General features: G+C 40.2%; 1 protein-coding gene across 11 annotated transcripts in view; it reads right to left on the bottom strand.

Annotated features, from left to right (window-relative positions):
* Positions 1-22936, bottom strand: part of RIMS1 (regulating synaptic membrane exocytosis 1) — a 318140-nt gene that overhangs the window by 162425 nt on the left and 132779 nt on the right. For all 11 annotated transcript variants that reach the window (XM_075862025.1, XM_075862029.1, XM_075862026.1 and 8 more), the window contains 5 exons: positions 22251-22318; positions 18858-18968; positions 8189-8288; positions 3703-3826; positions 1210-1256 (listed from right to left, as the gene is read on the bottom strand). In XM_075862025.1, coding sequence (XP_075718140.1) covers positions 1210-1256; positions 3703-3826; positions 8189-8288; positions 18858-18968; positions 22251-22318 — 450 coding nt within the window. The remainder of the gene's footprint in view (positions 1-1209; positions 1257-3702; positions 3827-8188; positions 8289-18857; positions 18969-22250; positions 22319-22936) is intronic.

Raw genomic sequence — 22936 nt, 5'->3', positions numbered from 1 at the left:
AGAACATTTGTGAGACGCAGAACAACTGAAAAGATGCTGGAAGAGTGCCTGACACCATCTGTCAAGCATGGTGGAGGTAATGCGATGGTCTGGGGTTGCTTTGGTGCTGGTAAAGTGGGAGATTTGTACAAGGTAAAAGGGATTTTGAATAAGGAAGGCTATCACTCCATTTTGCAACGCCATGCCGTACCCTGTGGACAGCGCTTGATTGGAGCCAATTTCATCCTACAACAGGACAATGACCCAAAGCACACCTCCAAATTATGCAAGAACTATTTAGGGAAGAAGCAGGCAGCTGGCATTCTATCTGTAATGGAGTGGCCAGAGCAGTCACCAGATCTCAACCCCATAGAGCTGTGGTGGGAGCAGCTTGACCGTATGGTACGCAAGAAGTGCCCATCAAGCCAATCCAACTTGTGGGAGGGCTTTCTGGAAGCATGGGGTGAAATTTCTCCCGATTACCTCAGCAAATTAACAGCTAGAATGCCAAAGGTCTGCAATGCTGTAATTGCTGCAAATGGAACATTCTTTGACGAAAGCAAAGTTTGAAGGAGAAAATTATTATTTCAAATAAAAATCATTATTTCTAACCTTGTCAATGTCTTGACTATATTTTCTAGTCATTTTGCAACTCATTTGATAAATATAAGTGTGAGTTTTCATGGAAAACACAAAATTGTCTGGGTGACCCCAAACTTTTGAACGGTAGTGTATATATATATATATATATATATATATATATATATATATATATTTTTTTTTTTTTAAATGAATTAATAGCTTCATACTTATCTTAGGCCAGAGTCCAAGCAACGCGATCCTCTATTCTGAGCACAACTTGGCCTTCTGGGGTGATGTTTTTTCTCATGTGACTGCTGCAGCCTTTGCGGTATAAACTGCAGAATTTCCGCAGCAGACATGCTGCCCAAAAACTGCACCACAATTTGGTGCGGTTTTTCGGATGGAATTCCCTGCGGGTACCAGGGCAGATACGCTGCGTAGTTTTATGCAATGTATCTGCCTAATGTGTTCCTACCCTCAGAAAGGCAATGGAAAGTACTAGGTCTAGCATATCACGCAGGATATTTTATCATTGCAAATGATTTATCTAGTCCTGTGGTGCAGCAACTAAACACACACAAAACCTTAAAGCAGCACATTTACATTAACATGCATAACAACATGTCAAAAATAAGAACAAGCACCTACTAGATTCTAATGGAGGGTGGGAGCTTTCTGGGATCCTTGGAATGTCACTGGAAGTAAATAAGTAAAAAGCAATGAAAAAAATACCTTTTTCACTTTATCGTTGAAATGCTGCCTCTTTTTTAAACGCTCTACATTTGTGGAACACGGAATTGCACCCACATTCTACTGGCTGTGCAGCTTTCTTTTTCACATACATACATATATATATATATATATATATATATATATATTTATGTATATATACATACACTAGTCCTTCTCAATTAATTAGAATATCATCAAAAGCTTAATTTATTTCCGTAATTCAATTCAAAAAGTGAAACTCATATATTATATAGATTCATTACACACTGAGTGATCTAACAAGGGAAAAGGGAGTAACGAAAGCAACGGTTTCGTTGCACAACGGACGCCGACGGAACCCAATAACTTTAATAGATACCGTCGGCGTTCCATCAAGATGTGCCTAATTTTACCAGACACAATAGTGCAGCATGATGCGTTATTGTTTCCGGTAATATCCGGTAATCCCTGCCAGTTCTGTGAATGAAGCCTAAGACAAACATTACAGAATTTCTAAATGATAAACATGATGATTTTCCTTAGCAGTAGCAGTTCAGATTATAGGAATATTTCCAAGGAGCTTTACCAGAAAAAAATAAATAGGGCAGACTTATTAATATTGTCTAAAAATTAGACAAGGTTAACAATTTTGAAAATGTTATTTTGGTAGGTCTCCGTACTACATGCCGCCATATGATGCTCCATCGAATGCTGTATGTCTAAGATATATAGCATACAAAAGGACAGCAAGGCCCCATGCACCTCTATAGGTGCTTTATTATGGCTACGTACAACATGGAGTTGTATTAGAGCAGTGACACTTAAGGCTACACACAAAAGGATGACCAGTTAGGGTATGACCAGACGTGGCGTATTTCTTCCCCCACTGTCTGCATCAATGCCGCACATAATCTGCGTTGCAGATTCTGTTGCGGCTTTGCCTAAAATGGGCATTAAATTGATGCGGACTAGCCATTGCGTCTTCAGGTAATGAGTACTTCCCTTCTCTCTATCAGTGCAGAATAGAGAGAAGGCCTTTCTCTAGTAAAAGGAAAAGAAATTCATACTTACCCGGCCGTTGTCTTGGTGACGCGTCCCTCTTTCGACATCCAGCCCGACCTCCCTGGATGACGCGGCAGTCCATGTGACCGCTGCAGCCTGTGATTGGCCTGTGAGTGGCTGCAGCCGTCACATGGACTGAAGCATCATCCCGGGAGGCCGGACTGGAGGAAGAAGCAGGGAGTTCTCGGTAGTTTTTTACAGGTTGATCTATATTGTGATCGGAAGTCACTGTCCAGGGTGCTGAAAGAGTTACTGTCGATCGTTTAACTCTTTCAGCACCCTGGACAGTGACTATTTACTGACGTCGCCTAGCAACGCTCCCATAATTACGGGTGCACACACGTAGTCACCCGTAATTACGGGAGCCCCATTGACTTCTATGGGCCTGCCCGTGCCGTAATAACGGCCCGTGATTACGGGCATTTTTACGTTATTTGTGCATGGGGACTCAGTCTGGCTGTAGACCTAGAAATACATAGGTCCAGCCAGAATGAAGAAATGTCATGTTCGTCAAACCAATACGCTACGCAACACACATAACATCTGCGGACGTCATTGCAGAATTTTGAATCTCCATTGAATTCAATGGAGAAATTCCACAATGAGTCCGCAACAAGTCCGCTACACGTCCGCAACATCCAGTGAATGCTGCGGCACCAAATTCCACACCGCAGCCTATGGTCCGCAACGTGTGCACGAACCTAACTCAAAAGCTGTGGAAAGCAATGGAGAAACTGTCCGCAGCGGAATTCCAGAGCAATTCTGCCACGTCTGGCCATGCCCTTACAAGGAACAAAAAGGAGCAGATAGGAGTTAGGTGTACGAAGTATTTATTCTTGCATACAATTATTTTTTCTTTTACTAAGGCACTGTTTACACTAGAGCCATTACTTTTATTTACAACAGAAGCCATTAACCTCTGAAAGATCTGCCCTCAACACATTCAAACGGTCACCGATTACTTTAACAGGGTCTCTTGCGGTTTCTGGCATTTTTAATGGCAAGAATAGAGATGTATGCTTCTCCCACCAATCCAAAGTTTAACGGGTCTTGCTAGCTTTTCATTCTAATTTTTCCACATACAATGGCAAATTCATATACGATGGCAAAACAGTATGAAGTAGTTCAAAATATACTCTAGGATTACATAATCCTGACCTAATTTTTGTTTTTCATTGGAAAAGGCCATCTTTACTCCTCCAAGGTGAATTATCAGCTAATATACATATATAGATATATATATATACATATACACACACGCACGTACTATATACTGTGTGTATATATATATATATATATATATATATATACACATACCCATATATCTTTTGTTATATATAAACAATTCAAATACAAACAATAAAATACCCGATGGGTCGTGACACAATGATCTCCACTTGTGGTTCTGACTTTGATTGTAAAATTATGTTGTAAACATCTTCATTTGTTGCTCCTGGCAGAGGCTTTCCATTCCATTCTAGAACTTCATCACCTTCAATGTAGAACAGACAAAAGTCTTTAAAAATTATTTCAACAGAAAATGTGTCCATTCATAGTTAATGATTCAGTCAAACCTGAGTATTATGTGAAATAATCACATGCAAGACCCCTCTTGCCTACAATATAGGCCTAAGGGTCTATGAAGATGGCTTGTATGAAGATGGCATCGCTGAATGTGCTTTTAGGGGGGAGAATACCTCCATAATACAGCATGTGATGGAGCATGCCATGATTTTTTTCTTTGTGTCTCCGTATAAAATTGTAGGCACATAAATGTACAGTATGAGCCCATAGACTCCTTAGGGACGCTAAATTAAAGACAATGTACAACTACGTAATACTGTATTTGTATTGGATGTCTACGATGTTTGTTTGCTTGTTTTTTTTTCCTTGTTTCATATCTGTATTTATTTGTCTTTATTACGCAGCCTTACATAAAATGTTAGCGATCATATAGGGAAAATTCTTCTAAAAGATTGGCCTGTTTTAGATTGTGTTTTCCACTCAATTTCGGAGTTTAAAAGTCCCTCTGCGGCCGCAGACTCCTCTCATCCTGCCAACGCCTTCCTTCCCGGAAATGCCAGCACATGCGGCCGTCCTGGCCTGCAGTGACCACTAGGTTGCGCGCCCGAGCTCAGCCCTGCGCCTTTTAAAATGCCAGCGCGCACACATGTTTAGAATTGTCTAATCACCCTGGACATTAAGAAGGGCCCTGCCCCTTCACTCATTGCGTGAGCATTGTTGTGTTTTCCCGTGTCAGTCTAGCAAATGGTCCCTTAGTGTTTTCCTGTTCCAGTGTTCCCATTCCTGCTACCTGTATCCCGTGCTACCTTGTTCCTGTGCCTTAATAGAGTTGGAGTCGTGTTGTGTTACTCCACGCTTGGTGTCTGCTGCCAAGGTCCCATCTGAGCCTAGCCATCGTTACTGTCTGTAATACCACAGGTACCCTTGCTCGGACAATAGATTTTACTTGGTGCACTGTTTGGCCAGCTGCCATCCCGCTACAGATGTATGGCCCAAAGGGTCTCTGTACCCACAGATCGTGACACTTACAAAATTTAAAAGCTCATCTGGTCCATGCGGATGTAGGGCCCTTACATAGGAATCGTTAAACCTTTTAGGGCTTTAGGAAAACAGGTTGTTTTCCGTGCCTCAAGTGTAGCAATTGTGACAACTTGGTCAGAAGTGAAATATTTGTATATCCCCAAACAAGCATTCAATACAAAACTAAATACTTTCTCACCTACACTTCAGATCATGTAATTTACACTATACAGTGCCCATGTAACTCATATTTCATTGGGGAAACAACACTTGAAAGCAGGTTAAGAATTAACAAACACAAATCAATTATTCATTCTAAAAAAAAATGGACTTGCCGGAATGAAAACACAAGGTTGAGACAAACCATAGAGATGGTGATATACATTTCGTATTAGTGGAATATATGTCAACACATAGAAGAGGAGGAAACAAACTAACTAGATTAAGAAGAAGGGAATTAGAGTGGATACACAAAAAAGGTAATGGATGGTGGTCAATGATCTCAACTCGTTTAGTTGTACTGACAGTGCAACACGTCTAACCCCATATAAAATCAATCTGTTAAGCGTTATCAAGTTTCTTATATTAATGTCAACAGATTATGCGTTTTCACCCTCCCCATCTTCAGATCAATAATATGTTTTCTAAGGTTCATATACTGGATTCAACTAAGAAGTGACATCACCGCTTAATATTCGGCCACCTCTAATTCTGATTGAATGGGGACATTACAGGTGTACAGTAATGTTACATTTAGAATTTATAATAATTGCATACAATGTTATGTCTTGTGAATATTACTTTTTCTCAATGTTTTATTTTTCCCCTAGGAACGCAACTGACGGATTCTTCTCAACTTGCTAGACCCTTGGTCTATTAAGCCCTGCGGTGTCTGTAGAAATCATGATATACTGCGATACATTAGTATTGCAGTATATCGTGCAAGCAATTCCGCTGGTTCAAGTCCTTTATGGGTACTTATAAAACAAAAATTAAATACAGTTAGTTTTTTTTAAATATAAAAAAAATATTATATTTCCCCCAAAAGAAATGTAAAAAAACAAATTAACATAACGAATATCGTCGGGTCCTTAAAAACCTGAACGATTACAATATAGGATTATTTAACCCGCACGGTGAACACTTTAAAAAATTCAAATGTCAGAATTGCTGTTTTTCGGGTCACTTCATCTCCTGCAGAAAATGGAATAAAAGGTGATCAAAAAGTTACATGTACTATGAATTGGTACTAATGAAAACTACAGCTCGTCCTGTAAAAAATAAAAAAATAAGCCCTAACATCGCTTAATCGACGAAAATTTTTTATGTCTTTCAGAATATGTCGACACAAAACAAATTTTATTTTCAACAGTTTGTTTTCTCCTTCTAAAAGTAGGAAAACATAAAAATATCTAAATGTTGTTTTGCTGTAATTGTATTAACTAGCAGAATAAAGTTAACACGCATTGTGAATGCCGTAAAAAAATGAATCTCAAAAAAACAATGAACAAGGAATCACTATTTTTTTCCATTCAACCCCAGAGAAATTTTTCCAGTTTCCCAGTACATCATATGGTACATTACGAGGTGCCGTGAAAAAAATACAACTCATCCCGCAAAAAACAAGCCCTGATACAGCTATATTGATGGAAAAATAAAAAAGTTATGGCTTTTGGAAGGTGAGGAAGAGAAAGCGAAAACGAAAATGCAGAAAAAATTTCTGCAGAGGGATGGGGTTAATATTTTATGTTTCTAAAAACAAATTTTTTTAACTGCAAAGTACTTGTAAAAATATGTGTTACTGGATTGAACAATGACAATTCAACATTATGTCTTCCCTTTTAACACAGTGGGATATAGAAGACCTCAATATTTAGTACTGTATACAAGCTTGAGAGCCATGTTCAGTATATCTGACCACAGCCTGGAAACAAAAAATAAAAAACAAATTGAGTGCTGACCCAGCAAACAAAAACCTTTACTTAGCAATACTAAACACAGCGCCAGCAGCTAGCAAGACTAATTTGTAAGCTATTGATATATATTTATTTTTGTGCAAACCTAATGTCCCGTGGGAACCTCCATTATTGCACCATCATCTACAATTTGTAACTAAATGAAGACAGGAAAATCTGAGCAGTGTTGCCGTTTAGAGGAGGATAGCATTTAGAATTATATATATATATATATATATATATATCTATATATATATATATCTATATATATATATATATATACACATATATGCTCACAGACTTGTCAGTTTTATTCAGAATTGCTTTCCTGCTTCATTGCCCATGAAGTCTGTGCGATGCAATAAGGTTTCGGCATGTAGCACCTCTTTCTCCCCTAAAAGCACTTACTACATTAAATAAAGAAACTGTAATTTTGAGAAAAAGGACACGTCAGGAAAAAACCCTGTCCAAGCGGTCAAAATGTGTCCGACATGAAGTATATACATGAACAGATAGTTAATGGTAACAGAAGAGGGACCAGGACCAGACCACCATTGCTGACCCGACACGCGTTTCACCGAGGCTTCGTGAAACGCTCGTCGGGTCAGCAGTTGTGGTCTGGTCCTGGTCCCTCTTCTGTTACCATCTACTATCTGTGTATGTATATACTTCATGTTGGACATATTTTGCTACTACAATAATATTAACTGCAATGTGCGTTTGTTACTACCAACTTACACCTGTTTACGAGTATAGCCACATGTGCGCTGACTAGCCTGATTCTACCTGTAGTTCTCCTGAAGGACCTTGACACTGTGTATTTACCTTGACCATTCACTGCTCAGTTTTTCTTACTCCATTCATTTCTGTGAAGGCTCTGTTTTTGTCCTGTTTTTAACTTATTGTTTGTGTATTTTATGGTTCATCAATAAAGAATGTTTTGTAGTTTCTTCAATATATGGTAGTGATTTTTCTATTTGGGTTGGTATATTTATTACTGTGAGGACGGTCCGCAAATGTGGAGGATACTCCGCGGGCCCTCCGTGCAGTGTTTACTGACTGTAAATACTGCACGGTCACGTGCATGAGGCCCTTAGATGTGGATTTTATTGTAAATGTGGAAGATGAGGATTTTATTGTAAAAGTGGATGATGTGGAAGATGTGCATTTTATTGTAAAAGTGGATGATGTGGAAGATGTGGATTTTATTGTAAAAGTGGATGATGTGGAAGATGTGGATTTTATTGTAAATGTGGATGATGTGTGGAAGATGTGGATATTATTGTAAATTAAAGCCATCAAAAGATAATTCACTCCCGGGAAATGAACAAGCCTGAAGCTTAGCTGTTGAATACCTGCTCTTAAATGACCTATAACATCCGCCAGGCTTCCTTTCTTCACTTTGGTGATGAAGGCACCAAGACGTCCTGTTTCTGTCATTTTTCCACCGACAACCTGAGTGTAAAATACAAGCAGTAAATTCAATCAATGAAAATATACTAATATATTAACATTTGTGTACTCCGCAACAATAAGATGTCGATTCCAAATGTAGTATGCAGCATGTCATATGTAGAAATGCTATAATAGTCAAATCTTCCACATCCTCAGTGTATCATTCTGCTTGTTGGAAACCACAAGAGTAACAAATATATTGGTTGTAAATAAAGACAACCAGTTATGTTTTGGGGAGATTCTCAAGGATACAGGTGTGGGTTCAAGTATTTAGTTTACATATACCCCATATATTCCTTATCCCTGCGACTAGCCTTTACCTACAGCAATTCAACAAGTAGGACACTAGTAAACATAATCTAATACTTCAATTGTCAAGTTAGGGGACAGAACGGACTGCTATTGACTCACATCACATGGATGCTCTATTGTGCTATATCAGTCCACCGCCATTAAAGGCTATATACACCTTCGAAAGCGATTTTTTTTATTTTTTATTATTATTATTATTATTATTTTTACAAAAATGTGTATCAGTGTGTTTGGTGCAACTTTCTAATTATATTTTATAAAAAATAATTTTAACTTTTTAAGATTCAGCTGCTTTGTATCCTGCATACAGAGCAGCTGTATCTAGCGCTGAGACCTGAATCCGTCAGGTCAGCGGCACTGATGGGTTTAGTGAAATCGGGTCTCTGACACGCAGGATTCACCTGTTATCGTTTATATCTAAGTTCATAATGGGAAAAACGCCTCTGCCTCCCATTAAATCAATGGGGGGTGATTTCTTCCATATTTACCACTGATGCCGATGCGGTTTCCGTGTCAAAATCAGTGCCAAAAAACTCTGTGTGAATTGACCCTAAACAAAAATCTCTCTATTTGTGATTGTTGCGTTTAAGATGTGTCTCACAGCCTCAATTGAAGGAGAGCCTTTACGACAAGTCTGTCATACATTTACTGGAATTTTTTAGGAGGCAATGGACGAAATGGGATGGTAAATATTCTGCATGACAGTGAACTGTCAGATGTTAGGTTTACATGATGCATGAACTTATATGTCTGCACACTCCATCCGTGAAGGTAATATATAAATACTGTATGTATATGTAAACTAACAGCACTGTACCACATGACTGCAATATAAAATAACTGCCAGATATATTGCAATCAACGAGCACAGAAATTAAGCTAGAGGGTTTGCAAGGGTAGTAAACGGGCAGTGGCATAGATATAGAGGTAGCAGTGTTCACAATTGCGACCAGGCCCCAGAGCCAGTGGGGCCTAGGCCCACCACACCCTGTCTATCCACTTTTACTGTAGTAACTGGGGGATATGTAATAAACTACACGGACCGCTGTCACAACAGTAACAGAATATTTACCCTCCTCGCTCCTGAGTCGGGTCCTGGCGCCTTTCAGCATCATGACGTCACAAGGTTATGTGTGCCACGCACAAAGACATGACGCTAAATGATGTCAGGCCCACGCTGCGCCTGGAGCCAAAAAGGACCCTACTCAGAAGCGAGGAGCGTAAGTATAAGAATACTATCAGCTGGGGCCCTGTATCTAAGCCTACCATGTGATAGGCTTAGATACAGGGCCCAGCAGACTGCATCACAAATTGTGTGATACTGTCTTCTGGGCCCTGTATGTAAGCCTATAATGTATGATACTGTCTGCTGGGCCCAGCATCCAAGCCCCTTATGTGTGATACTGTCGTCTGGGCCCTGTATCTAAGCCTATCATGCGTGATACTGTATGCTGGGCACTGTATCTGAGCCTATCATGTGTGATACTGTCGTCTGGGCCCTGTATCTAAGCCTATCATGCGTGATACTGTATGCTGGGCACTGTATCTGAGCCTATCATGTGTGATACTGTCTGCTGTGCCCTGTATCTAAGCCTATGATGCGTGATACTGTCTGCTGAGCCACTAATCCTATCTAGAGGCATAGCTATAGGGGTTGTAGTCCTATATATACACTGCCTAAAGCTATTGCCATCCTGGCACATAAAATCAGTAGCATCATAAATAGGCGAACCAGGGATGTGAAGACATCATCATCATCCTTAACACACAATATTGAAATTCCACTTAGAGAGGACCTGTCACCAGTTAAGTAAAGTCCAATTTCCATGTCATAGGTGCTGTCACGCTGATAATGTCAGTGTAATTTGTATCCAAATCTGTTTTTTACTTTCCGAGTTATGAGCCATTTTCTTATTATGCTAATTAGGCTATACTAGCCAAAGGGGCGGTAACGCTGATGTTTCACGCTGTGCAGGGTAGGGGAGAAACTGAATGACACTGACAGAACAGCATCATACAGCCAACACAGACACCTCCCCCAGTGAAGCCTTAGCATTACCGCCCCTTTGGCTAGTATAGCCTAATTAGCATAATAAGAAAATGGCTCATAACTCGGAAAGTAAAAAACGGATTGGCATACATATTACCCTGACATCATCAGCGAGACAGCGCCTATGACATGAGGTAGGAAATTGGGCTTTACTGAACTGGTGACAGGCCCTCTTTAATGATGTTATCTCCCTTTACACATGAATACTTAATTTGTACAGAACATATACAACACAACAAGATTTTATCTATTGCCACACGGTGGATGAAAATCAATTCTCCTGCTCTCAGCATGTAGAAATCTTTCATTAAGAAAATGGTAACCAATAAAACTATTTTTTTTTTAAATATATATATCTTTTTAACAAAGACTAAATATGCCCTAACAGTTTTTCCAAGCATTGCACCTTAGATATGAGTCCGCTCTGACATTATATTCTGAACCAACCGCAGTCTCAGCTATTGTATTGAATTCATAAAGTATATTCTCCACCTCTGTACTTACACGAACATATTATGACACTTTCCTAATGTAATAATTACCATTAAATTATTTCTTGCGTACAATACATAGAAAGGAATCTAGAGAACGGTTAAATAAATGGCTCCTGTAAGTTCATGCAGCATACAAAACATGTATATATGAATATAAAACAAATAAATATTATATATATTAAACAAAACACTATAGTGGGTTCTAAAAATATACAGTGATTGGTGAAGATCGCCTATCACACAAGGATATAATGTGTCAAGGAGACCACATTGGTGTACACCACCAAGCTAAGCTGAAATAGGCCAGGAAATGGGAAAAGGGGAAAGAATGTGGTCTATAGGTTAATTAATATTTAACTTTTATTAATATGCATTAAAATAGAGAGTTAAGAGTCCAATGGTGCAAACTGGTATGTGTGAGTGACCCCCAAGCTCACATACCTTTGGCCATATATTGTGTAGTAGAGTAATGTTATGAATGATTGTGCTGTCAATATTGCTCAAGTGAAAAGGACATAGATATCTGAGCTGTCTAGATGCCAAATTACGTTGCAGATCGAATTAAATTGAGCCAGTAGGCTGCAACATATGGCAATCAGTCAGTCTCTAGACAGCAAGATTCAGGCTCAAATTATCTTTACTGCGCTGTTAATATTGACAGGCAGCACAGTTGGAGTGATTCAAGCCTGCCTTGCATTATGTATTGATGTCAAGTTGTGACAGTGCGGTGAGTGGAGGCAAACTTTGCCAAACGCACTGCCATGCGATGTTGCTGCGGCACAGTGTGAACAATTAGTTATACAACTGCACCCTCACGCTGGTGTCCCTGCGAACCAGAGCAGCAGAAGAAGCCAGAATGCTGGCGAAACGCGCGTCGGGTGCTTAGCACATTTTAATACTCCTCTGGTGCAACACTTGGCCCTAGCTGTCCAAGCTCAAGTGAACTCACCCTACACTCAATTACGATTCATCAATGTGCGGCTGACAGCTGTCAGCTGCCTGCCTGTTGCTGCACGATCGTGGCTGCAGCGCGCCCCGCTGTGTCCCACAGAACAGCTGGGTGTGCTCTCTCCACCCCGTCACTGCGTCTTACATTGACTGTTGGTGACCCTCTGTGCGGTCTTCCCGGGGCTGTCACCCCATTCACCCACGGGAATAGACCGCAGTTTCGCCGTACAGGACTGATTGTCCTGCGGAGTGGCTCTGAGGTCTCAGCGCTAGAGTCCTTGTCACTCCGCTCTGAAACCCAGTGCACACGCTGGGTCAGACTCTGCGGGGGGCAGAGGTATATTGCAGGCCGACTCCTTGATACCGCTTCTCGGCTGATAGCTGAGCGCGGTCACTATAAAAAATTTTCACGGCTGCTCTGACAGCGGAGTCGATCTGAAGGACGGCTCCTTCACACCGCCTCTTGGCTGACAGCTGAGCGCGGCTGCAGCACATATTGCGGCCGCTCCCCACGCTGCTGCTCTGGTTCGCAGGGACACCGGCATCAGGGTGCAGTTGTATAACTAATTGTTCACACTGTGCCGCAGCAACATGGCATGGCAGTGCGTTTGGCAAAGTTTGCCTCCACTCACCGCACTGTCACAACTTGACATCAATACATAATGCAAGGCAGGCTTGAATCACTCCAACTGTGCTGCCTGTCAATATTAACAGCGCAGTAAAGATAATTTGAGCCTGAATCTTGCTGTCTAGAGACTGACTGATTGCCATATGTTGCAGCCTACTGGCTCAATTTAATCCGATCTGCAACGTAATTTGGCATCTAGACAGCTCAGATATCTATGTCCTTTTCACTTGAGCAATATTGACAGCACAATCATTCATAACATTACTCTACTACACAATATATGGCCAAAGGTATGTGAGCTTGGGGGTCACTCACACATACCAGTTTGCACCATTGGACTCTTAACTCTCTATTTTAATGCATATTAATAAAAGTTAAATATTAATTAACCTATAGACCACATTCTTTCCCCTTTTCCCATTTCCTGACCTATTTTGTTCTAAAAATATAACTGCATAAGCAAGTATTCCACTAGCTTTGTGGTTTTCCAGTATCTTCAATGGACACAGGACATTAATGATGTTTATTACAGTAATTATTATTATTTCGCTCATTACGAATTGGAAGACGTACTATCCCAAGTTAAAGCCAAACTGGCGGATATGTAAGACAGATCGCAATGAAACAATATTAAACTCTGTGGGATACCTGAAGAAGTCGCTTCACAAGACCTTAAAGAGGCTCTGTCACCAGATTTTGCAACCCCTATCTGCTATTGCAGCAGATCGGCGCTGCAATGTAGATTACAGTAACGTTTTTATTTTTAAAAAACGAGCATTTTTGGCCAAGTTATGACCATTTTCGTATTTATGCAAATGAGGCTTGCAAAAGTACAACTGGGCGTGTTGAAAAGTAAAAGTACAACTGGGTGTGTATTATGTGCGTACATCGGGGCGTGTTTACTACTTTTACTAGCTGGGCGTTGTGTATAGAAGTGTCATCCACTTCTCTTCACAACGCCCAGCTTCTGGCAGTGCAGCACTGTGACGTCACTCACAGGTCCTGCATCGTGTCGGCACTAGAGGCTACAGATGATTCTGCAGCAGCATCGGCGTTTGCAGGTAAGTCGATGTAGCTACTTACCTGCAAATGCTGATGCTGCTGCAGAATCAAGTGTAGCCTCTGGTGCCGACACGATGCAGGACCTGTGAGTGACGTCACAGTGCTGCACTGCCAGAAGCTGGGCGTTGTGAAGAGAAGTGGATGATACTTCTATACACAACGCCCAGCTAGTAAAAGAAGTAAACACGCCCCGATGTACGCACATAATACACGCCCAGTTGTACTTTTACTTTTCAACACGCCCAGTTGTACTTTTGCAAGCCTCATTTGCATAAATACGAAAATGGTCATAACTTGGCCAAAAATGCTCGTTTTTTAAAAATAAAAACGTTACTGTAATCTACATTGCAGCGCCTATCTGCTGCAATAGCAGATAGGGGCTGCAAAATCTGGTGACAGAGCCTCTTTAATCAGTATGTGCAAGATTTCATTAAAGTTATGTTACCAAGCTGCTCACCAAAAGACCTGATTACTGATAGGGTCCATCGGGTCCCTAGACCTAAACATCTTACAGATAACGTCCCCCGAGACGTTTTGGCGCACATACATTTCTTCCACATCAAGGAACGCCAGCCACTAGATGAAAAGAATTGATCCCTACCCAATTTAAGATGTTTTCAGTCTAAACTGACCTATCTGCAGTGACTTTACAATTACGTCGGCAGCTGGCTCCTATCACCTTAGCTCTACTTGACCACAAAATCCTATACAGATTGGGTTTCCTGGACCGGCTCATGATAAAACGACATAACACCCTTCACATTATCAGAACCTTGCCGAAAGGTATCTTGTTACTCCGCCAGTGGGACATCGAACCCAAAGTCCCGGACAAACTGCTGAATCGTCCTCTGCAACGACTTGAAGAGGACTGGCAAAAGGTGAACTATCACAAATCCCCACATCGTTGACGACTTATCACCGTCCAATTCATGAGATTGGGTAATCCTTGATCTCATGCTTTTCTTCATCTTTTGAGGTACCTGCAAACAACTTAGGTGACTGGTTTTCTCCCTCAACCCTACTGAATGGATATTGCTGCTCTTATTGGGACTCTACCCCTGGATTTGGGTAATAGTCCTACTTCCATTGTTTCACTGTTCATGTTCTTGTATACTACTGTTCACATTTTAGCCGCTAATTTTGCCACTGACCAGACACTCAGTTGTCGTCTCTCTACTGAACGATCTCTGGATAGACAGATTGGTATATTTCTCATTTGTACTGTTTATCATTATTGTGTTGGACAGCCATCAATAACACGCCTCTGTCTCCATAAATGGTTCTTCAAATATCTTCCTTAAATGTTAATGGTCTTAACATCCCTCAGAAGCGGGCATTTATGTGGGCTGAAGCTAAATCCCTATCATGCAATGTTTTATGCCCAAGAAACCCATCTATTATTGAAAGATGCTCATCACATCAAATGTCATTCTTTTCCTTTACCAGTCACATTACATGACTAAAACTAGAGAAGTTTTGCTGGCTGTCAAGGATACGGTTGCTTTTCAGCAACTTCTAATCTGTATAGATCCCAATGGTTGATACATTCTGTTAGTGTGTTAGTGCTTCCCTACGTTTCCTTGTGTTAGTGTGTCCCTACACTCTCTGTTTTGGTCCAAGGAAGTGTATGACATCTGGCGGATACAACATGGTATTGAGAAAGATTTCTCTTTCTATTCCCAAACCCACAATAGCTACTCCCGAATTGACATTTTACTTCTCCTTACGCAGAAGGCGACCACAGAAGATACTAAGTGGTCAGACCATGCAGCTTTGACTCTAACCCTGGAAGAGTATAATAACTCTTATCAGACATATCTTTGGAGATGCAACCCCTTTCTGCTTTCCCACCCTAAATACAAACTAGAAATAGAAAGAGACCTTGGTCAGAATTTCCAAACCAAGGATTCTGCAGATATTCACATTAATGCGGTCTGGAATGCCCATAAGGCATTTATTAGGGGGTCCTTGATCCGTATTGGGCATATAGTTAAGAAACAGAGACTAGCTATAATTACCTCTGTTACAGAGGAAATTAACAAATTGAATCGCTAAATTAGTCAGCCCCCTCCCCACAACACGCAGAAACCTTATCTCGCCTTCGCCAAGATTTACATAACAGTTTGGTTTCAGACTACGAGAAAAACCTAACGAAAACTAAAGGGAGGTATTACTCACAAGATAATAAAGCGGGGATGCTCCTAGCTGCTCGTCTCAAAAACCATCACCAAAAATCGAGAATCCCTTATCTTATAGATCCCCATACGAAGGAACAGGTGATGCATCCCAAAAAATTAAAATAGCAACCAAACTAGATTAGCTCCTCTACTTCCCTTTTTGGTACAAGATGATCAAGTAGAATTCGTCATGGGTAGGCAAGCATCTGATAATACTAGACAAGTAGTAGGTCTGCTTAATCACATTGACAAAAAATGCCTCCTCTCGGTTAAGTTGGCGCTGGACGCCGAGAAGGCATTTGACTGCAATTGCTAGTCGTACGTCTTCTCGGCTCTTGAAGCAATGGGTTTCAATGGAGATATACTTATGGCAATACAAGCGTGGTACTCCAGTCCGCCAGCACGGTGTTTTATCTGATAATTTTCAATTATCTAATGGTACCCGACTGAGTTGCCCTTTGTCACCCCTCATATTCATCCTTTCAATGGAACCCTTGGCCCAACTTCTTAGATTACATAAAAACATTCATGGGATTAAGGTTGGTTTTAGAACCCATACTATTTCTCTGTACGCAGACTATGTCATCCTCTCGCTGTAAAATCCAGAGCTATCCCTGGAATATGCTATGGTATGTATCAATACCTTTGGTCGTATCTCTCTATATAAACTTAACACACAAAAGACACAGATTCTTCCACTTCACCTGTCAACTTCACTTCATTTCCTTCAGTCTAAATACCAATTTGTTAGGAAATCAGGTAACATTTCATATTTGGGTCTTACATTGACCCTGAAACATAGGGCTCTGTATGGGGTAAATTATGTACCACTTATGAGTGAAACAAAGGCAGTAATTGCAAGACTTCACAAATTTGACATCTCTTGGATAGGTAGAATAGCAACTTTTAAAATGCTACTACTCCCAAAGACTTTAGACTTATTTAGAACCCTCCCTATAATGCTCCCCAAGACCTTCTTCCAACAATTCGAGAAAACCCTTATGCAGTTCATTTGGGCAGGAAAGAAACCATGGATTGCTTCCTGTCTTCTAATGCAAGACAAAAGATTGGGGGGGATTGGGCATTCCAAACCTTCACAGTTATTATGTTGCTACCCTAACCGCTCAGATCTCCCCCTGGTGGACAGTTGATCTGACTAAGCACTGGGCCCACATTGAAGCCTCTTATATTGGGTCATTGACTATTCTTATCATTTTGGAACATTCCATACCCAAACAAAATTTCCCCTCTTACCAAAGTGGCGTTGATATGTTGGTCTCATATGCATATGTCAGCATCTGACCGCTTACCACTACTTAAATCATATATTCCTCTGAACTCCTTAGAATGGGCAATTCCTGATGTAAATTTAAGCACCTGGAAAAGCTGTGGTATTTCAAACTGTTCTCAAGTTTTTAACAATATTCAGCACTTGAGTTTTGAGGAATTAAAGTCACAATATTCCTTACCCCATAGTGAAATATTTAGATATATATAAGTTACTAATTATGTTAAACATCACGATTGTCTGAATTTGTTGTGTAACCTTAAACTATTAGGATGGTACAATAAGAGGTCTAAAGGCCCTAAATTCATATATAACACTATTGACCCACATGCGAGTTTTACCAAATCATACCCAATTAAACAATGGGAAAGAGATCTGGGAAAAATATTTGACGACAAACAATGGACTACTGCTTTTAGATGGATACATTCCTTCCTACAATGTGTTTTACATGTTGAAGCGGCTACTAAAACGGTCCTACGTTGGTACTATACCCCTGATCGTTTCATAATACCTCCCCACTTTGTTGGAGGAATTGTGGGGGCAGAGACTCCCTCTTCAATGTACTATGGAAGTGACCTCTAGTTACAAATTATTGGAATGGGGTGATTAAACTCATCAATGACTTATTTTAATTTCACATTCCTTCTTCACCCCATCTAGTTCTGCTTTTCTTAGATATAGACACCATACCTACACATCATAGAAGATTAAAGTGCAAAATCCTCTTTATGGCTAAACTTGTTCTGACAAGGTATTGGAAAGCCCTAAGATTCCGCCTTTGGATGAGCTGTTATCTTTGATAGACACGACATACACCTATGAGAAAATAATTGCATATGGCAACTTTTCATTTTCAAACTTCGCCAAATATTGGGCTGCCTGGTCATGTAGCGCTTAGTGTTCTAAGAAATTAGGGTGATTCTGACTGAAGCTGATTACTCCTTCTAATTATATTGCAATACTAGCTTTATGTTCTGTTCTGTGATAAATGTGACTATGTTTCTATTTATCTATTTCAATGCGTTCTCTATTGTCTCGAAATGATCTAGTGTCTATATGCTGAAGAAATTATTTTGTCATGATACTGTAATTTTTGATATGAAAGTTTTTTAACTTTACAAGCACATTTTAAAGTGTAAAATGTGATGTACAGCAAAAAGTGGAAAGTGAAATAATGAATGATTACATTTGTGGCCCATATTTACTAAGACTGGCTTATCTTAAGATATTTGGTGCATTTCAAAATTGCCTGAGAGGCAGAAAAGCAAATCTACGTTGACTATGAGCAGGTTTAGATTTGCAACAAAACTTGTGCCATTTTTAGATGTTTTATTTAAAGTATTTGACTAAAACGACGTCACTTTGGAGACCATGGCCACTTTTTTTTGATCACTTTCTAAATTTGACAAGCAACAAGAAAAGACACAAATTTTACTGCAAATTTGTCAGACATTGCAAATTGCGACTTTTTTTTGTCATAGTTTATGCCAAATCCTAGCGTGAACAGCATGACCAATGTGGGTCCAGGTGTTTTCCATATACAAGTGATATCTTATGGACCTGATATTTTCAGAATATATTATTATCTGGAAAAGCTTCTTACTTACTTTTAGTCCTAGAAGTGCTCCAGATTCTTTTGGCATACTTGTTCTCTTATTTAAAATAACACGTCCAATTAAACGATCACCCTCCTTCGATGGCTGCCAGGTAACAGGGTGCTGGCGGAGAACATGAAAGACAAAGTAAGAATGTGCTTACTGTTCATTTCAACACTTCATATAATAACGATTTTATTTGAGCAAGATATATTACGCAGAGCGGTTTAGTTTAGAAAGTCAGAGAACATTTTACTATACATGGTAAACACAGTATAACAGGTCAAAGAGTCAAGATTTATAATAATCTCCATTCCTCACTACTACAGTTTTTCCATATCTAAAGGGAGAGTTTAGAAAAGCAATTCAGCTCTAATATTCTAACTTAAAGTGAAACCAAACTTTAAAGGGAATGTTACCTTCTAAATAGTTTCAAAATTCTGTGCTGTTTAATTTCTTAATATATCTTTATAGCAGTCAGAGTTCTGAAGATTTCCACTAGATTTTATGCTACTTTCTGCCATAAAAGTAAAATAATCTGATGAGCCGTTGCTGCTCCACCCCTTTTAAAGCATAGCTTCCTTTTAGAAACGTGTCGGATGCAGTGGAAAAATTAAAACAGTTGCCAATTTTTGCTAAAAAAAACACCAAAACATGCTCCTAAATTTGTGACTTCTTTCCACCACTAATGAGTCGTCAACACCTTAATAAATTAGGGCCATTAATTTAACTCAATAAAAACACAGTATGCAATAAGTTCCTAAACTTACCCTAGTGGTGGCTACAGGCAGACAAAATTTTAATCATGTATTTCTATGTATATGAAGGTGATCTGTTGCTCTATATTAGAATAATGGAGTTTAGACTGCTGTAAAGATATATGGATCAACACAGAAGTTCTCATGAAGCTGACATGTGATGGGTAAACTGTCTGTCCTGGAGACAATTCATAGCCTATTTATGCCTCCCACACTGCTAGGCAGACTCTAAAAAGCATACTGTACTACTGTCCATATAAGAAATATTGACCATACTTTGCAACATTATGTGAGCTACAAATGCGGCCCTTGAAATGCTGCCAGGGAATGCACTCTTGTGGAAATGTCTGGAGCCTCCTTGAGTGGCCTCTGGTTTGGAAACTAAAACTACCTCTTGAAAATATGGATCTCACTTCCTCCATGACAGTCATGAGGTCAACTTTAAACTTCACTTGGGCATCATTGGTTGACATTTCCGAACTCACCGGATTATTGTTCTCATGTAGGGTATAACTCCCAACCAGCCCGTCTTTTTTTTTATGAATCTTATATAGTTCAACCTATTCACTTGCAATGTTGATCCAAAGGGCAAAATCCCCCTTGATCAATATTGCAGAAGAACAGGAACCTTGCACACATGGACGATACCAGTAATTCATCATGCTATGTAGTGTAATTATCCGTGTTTCTAAGTTGGCCCTTTAACTACTACTGTGGCATGTTATTTTTCTTGATTATACCTGTCCATCTGTTTGGGGTTTATACGCTATACTTATGTGGCATTTGCTTAAATAATTATTATTATTATTATTTTTTTTTAAAGTGACTCTATTGAAGGGCTGTCAATAACATTCAGCGTCTGGGTAAGGGTTAGGCATATACACATAAAACTATCTTCTTTTCCGGATTCTTCAAATTAGCCACCCATTGCCTTGATAACAGCTTGGCACAATCTTGGCATTCTCTCAACTAACTTCATGAGGTAGCCACCAGGGATGATTTTCCAAAAGTCTTGAAGGAGTTCCCATGTATGCTGAGCACTAATTGGCTTCTTTTCTTTGATTCTATGGTCCAACTTACCCCAAAACATATATACTGGGTTTAGGTCCGGAGACTGTGGAGGCCAGGTCATCTGACACACAACTCCATCAATTTCCCTTTTTGTCTATTATCTCCTAAATAGAGTGGAGAAGTGTTTTGGTATAATGTCCTGTTAAAAAACAAAATGATGGCCCAACTAGGCGCAAACCAGATGGAATGGCCTGTCGCTGCCGAATGCTATGGTAGGGTAGCCATGCTGTTAAGTGCGCTTTTAATTTTGAATAAATCGCCAACAGTTTTACGAGCAAAGCACCCCTACACATCACACCCTTTCCCCCAAGCTTCACAGTGGGAGCCACACTGTAATGAAGGGGTAGGGAAACGGACAAGTGAGCCCTAATCTACCCGCCACTCTGTCCCTGCCTACTTGCAACGACCCGCCCTAGGCGACGGAGTACAACTGGGCGGCGGTCCCTACGCTCAGTAAGTGCACGAGACAAACAGACAAGGGTACACAAAGCTAAGGGAAAAGGGGCAACACCGTGAGCAACAAGAGTGGTGAACGAGCCGAGTCAAACCAGGAGAGAACGAGGTACCAAACGCAGAGCAGGAGAGTAGTCAGTAAGCCGGGGTCAGTATGAAGCAGGATCAAATAGTTAGAAGCTGTAGCTGGGCCAGGAAACCACACAAGAAGAATCACAAGCAAAGGAGGAACAGGAAAGGCAGGTATAAATAGACAGAGGGCGGGAGCTAGCTCCGTCTGGCCAGGCTGCGATAGGCTCTCCCACTCCTAAGCCTGCCATCCTGAGTGGTGGAAGATGGAGTCAGTCTCAGAGACATAGACTCAGGTGCAGACTGATTACCTATGGGCGTATACACAGAAGTTGTGCCTGGCAGATCCTTTACACACACATCCAGAAATCATCCTTTCATCTTCTCAGCGGTTGGAGCAAGAAATCTCTAATTTAGACTCATCAGACCAAAGGATAGATTTTTTTTTTATAAAATAATACTTTCAAGCATTTAAGCCATAAGGGTTTAGTTCAAAATATCTCTGAATCAAGAGGAACCAACATTCAGTCACGTGTGTCCAAACTTTTGACTGGCACTGTATCTTTATACCAAAAAACAGGACTGGATCCTAGAAGAGTTAAAAGTTTCACGTTTAAAGGGATTTCCGAGATCCCAAGAAAACTGGCTGAACGGAGGAAATAGCTTAAAATAGCAAAAGAACTTATGATCACCTAATAAACGGAATGCCTTTCCAGCGCCACTGCACTGGTTGTTCCCGCTGCACTTTGTTAACATTTCTGCATCGATGACACCTTCGTACACCCACGTGACCTCTGCAGCCAATCATTGGCCTCAGAGAGCAAAGAAAATGTTTAAGGGTCCAAACTTGTTGAATGTTTTGTCCATCCCCAGGTCAAGACCTGAGAACATCAACCCACCATTCCTCGTATTTACCTTTTTAATCCATTGAACCCCTAAATAGGAACCCTGTTTGAGAAACACTTCTCTATGGCATGATGGACATTTCATTAAGGGTACACCTACTTAGTGCAAACAGAAATCTACTTTTTGAGACAATAGTGAATTTCCTTACCGAACCAAGAGGGGATGTGTCTCTAGTGTGCCATGTGGCAGGGTCCAACCAGTAATAGTCCAAGTCTCCTATAACAATGCAAAACATTAAAGATCAGATACATTTGCAAGTGTTCATATTTGTATATTTTTTATGCATTTCTTTTGCTTTGCCTGAAGTGAACAGAGTGCGATAAACAATTGAAAGTTTCACCAAGAATAAATTGGATGCACTTGTCACAAAAATTTGCCAATACAGTTTTAAGCATTCACCAACACTGGAAGTGGGAAATAATGCTAGCCACGACCATTGTATTTTCCAGTTTTATGTAAACAATGCTTAATAATTGTATAATGAGAAGTCCTGGAACTTTATAATATATATCAATAGCAATTCCTTACCATTTTCAACATCTCCGTTTTTACTGTGTGAATAGAAACAATCTTGTTTATCTAGAGGTTTAGTCCGGCATATAACTGAGAGTTTGCTACACTTGTATTCAGTCTAGACAATCATTTGTTAGCTAAACTGCTTGGACTCCGGTAGATTTTACCTGCTCTGATACACAGTAGCAAACTATTTGGACAGGGGAGAGATTTGTGCTGTTAAGGCTTTGTTCACATCTGCGTTGGGGTCCCGTTCTGACGTTCCGTCGGAGGTTTCCGTCAGAACGGGACCCTGAACAGACACAAACCGACAATGGTGAC

This window comes from Rhinoderma darwinii, chromosome 4, assembly GCF_050947455.1.
Source record: "Rhinoderma darwinii isolate aRhiDar2 chromosome 4, aRhiDar2.hap1, whole genome shotgun sequence".
NCBI lineage: Eukaryota > Metazoa > Chordata > Amphibia > Anura > Rhinodermatidae > Rhinoderma > Rhinoderma darwinii.
Note: the sequence above shows the minus strand (reverse complement) of the source record. Positions and strands in the feature narration are given on the sequence as shown.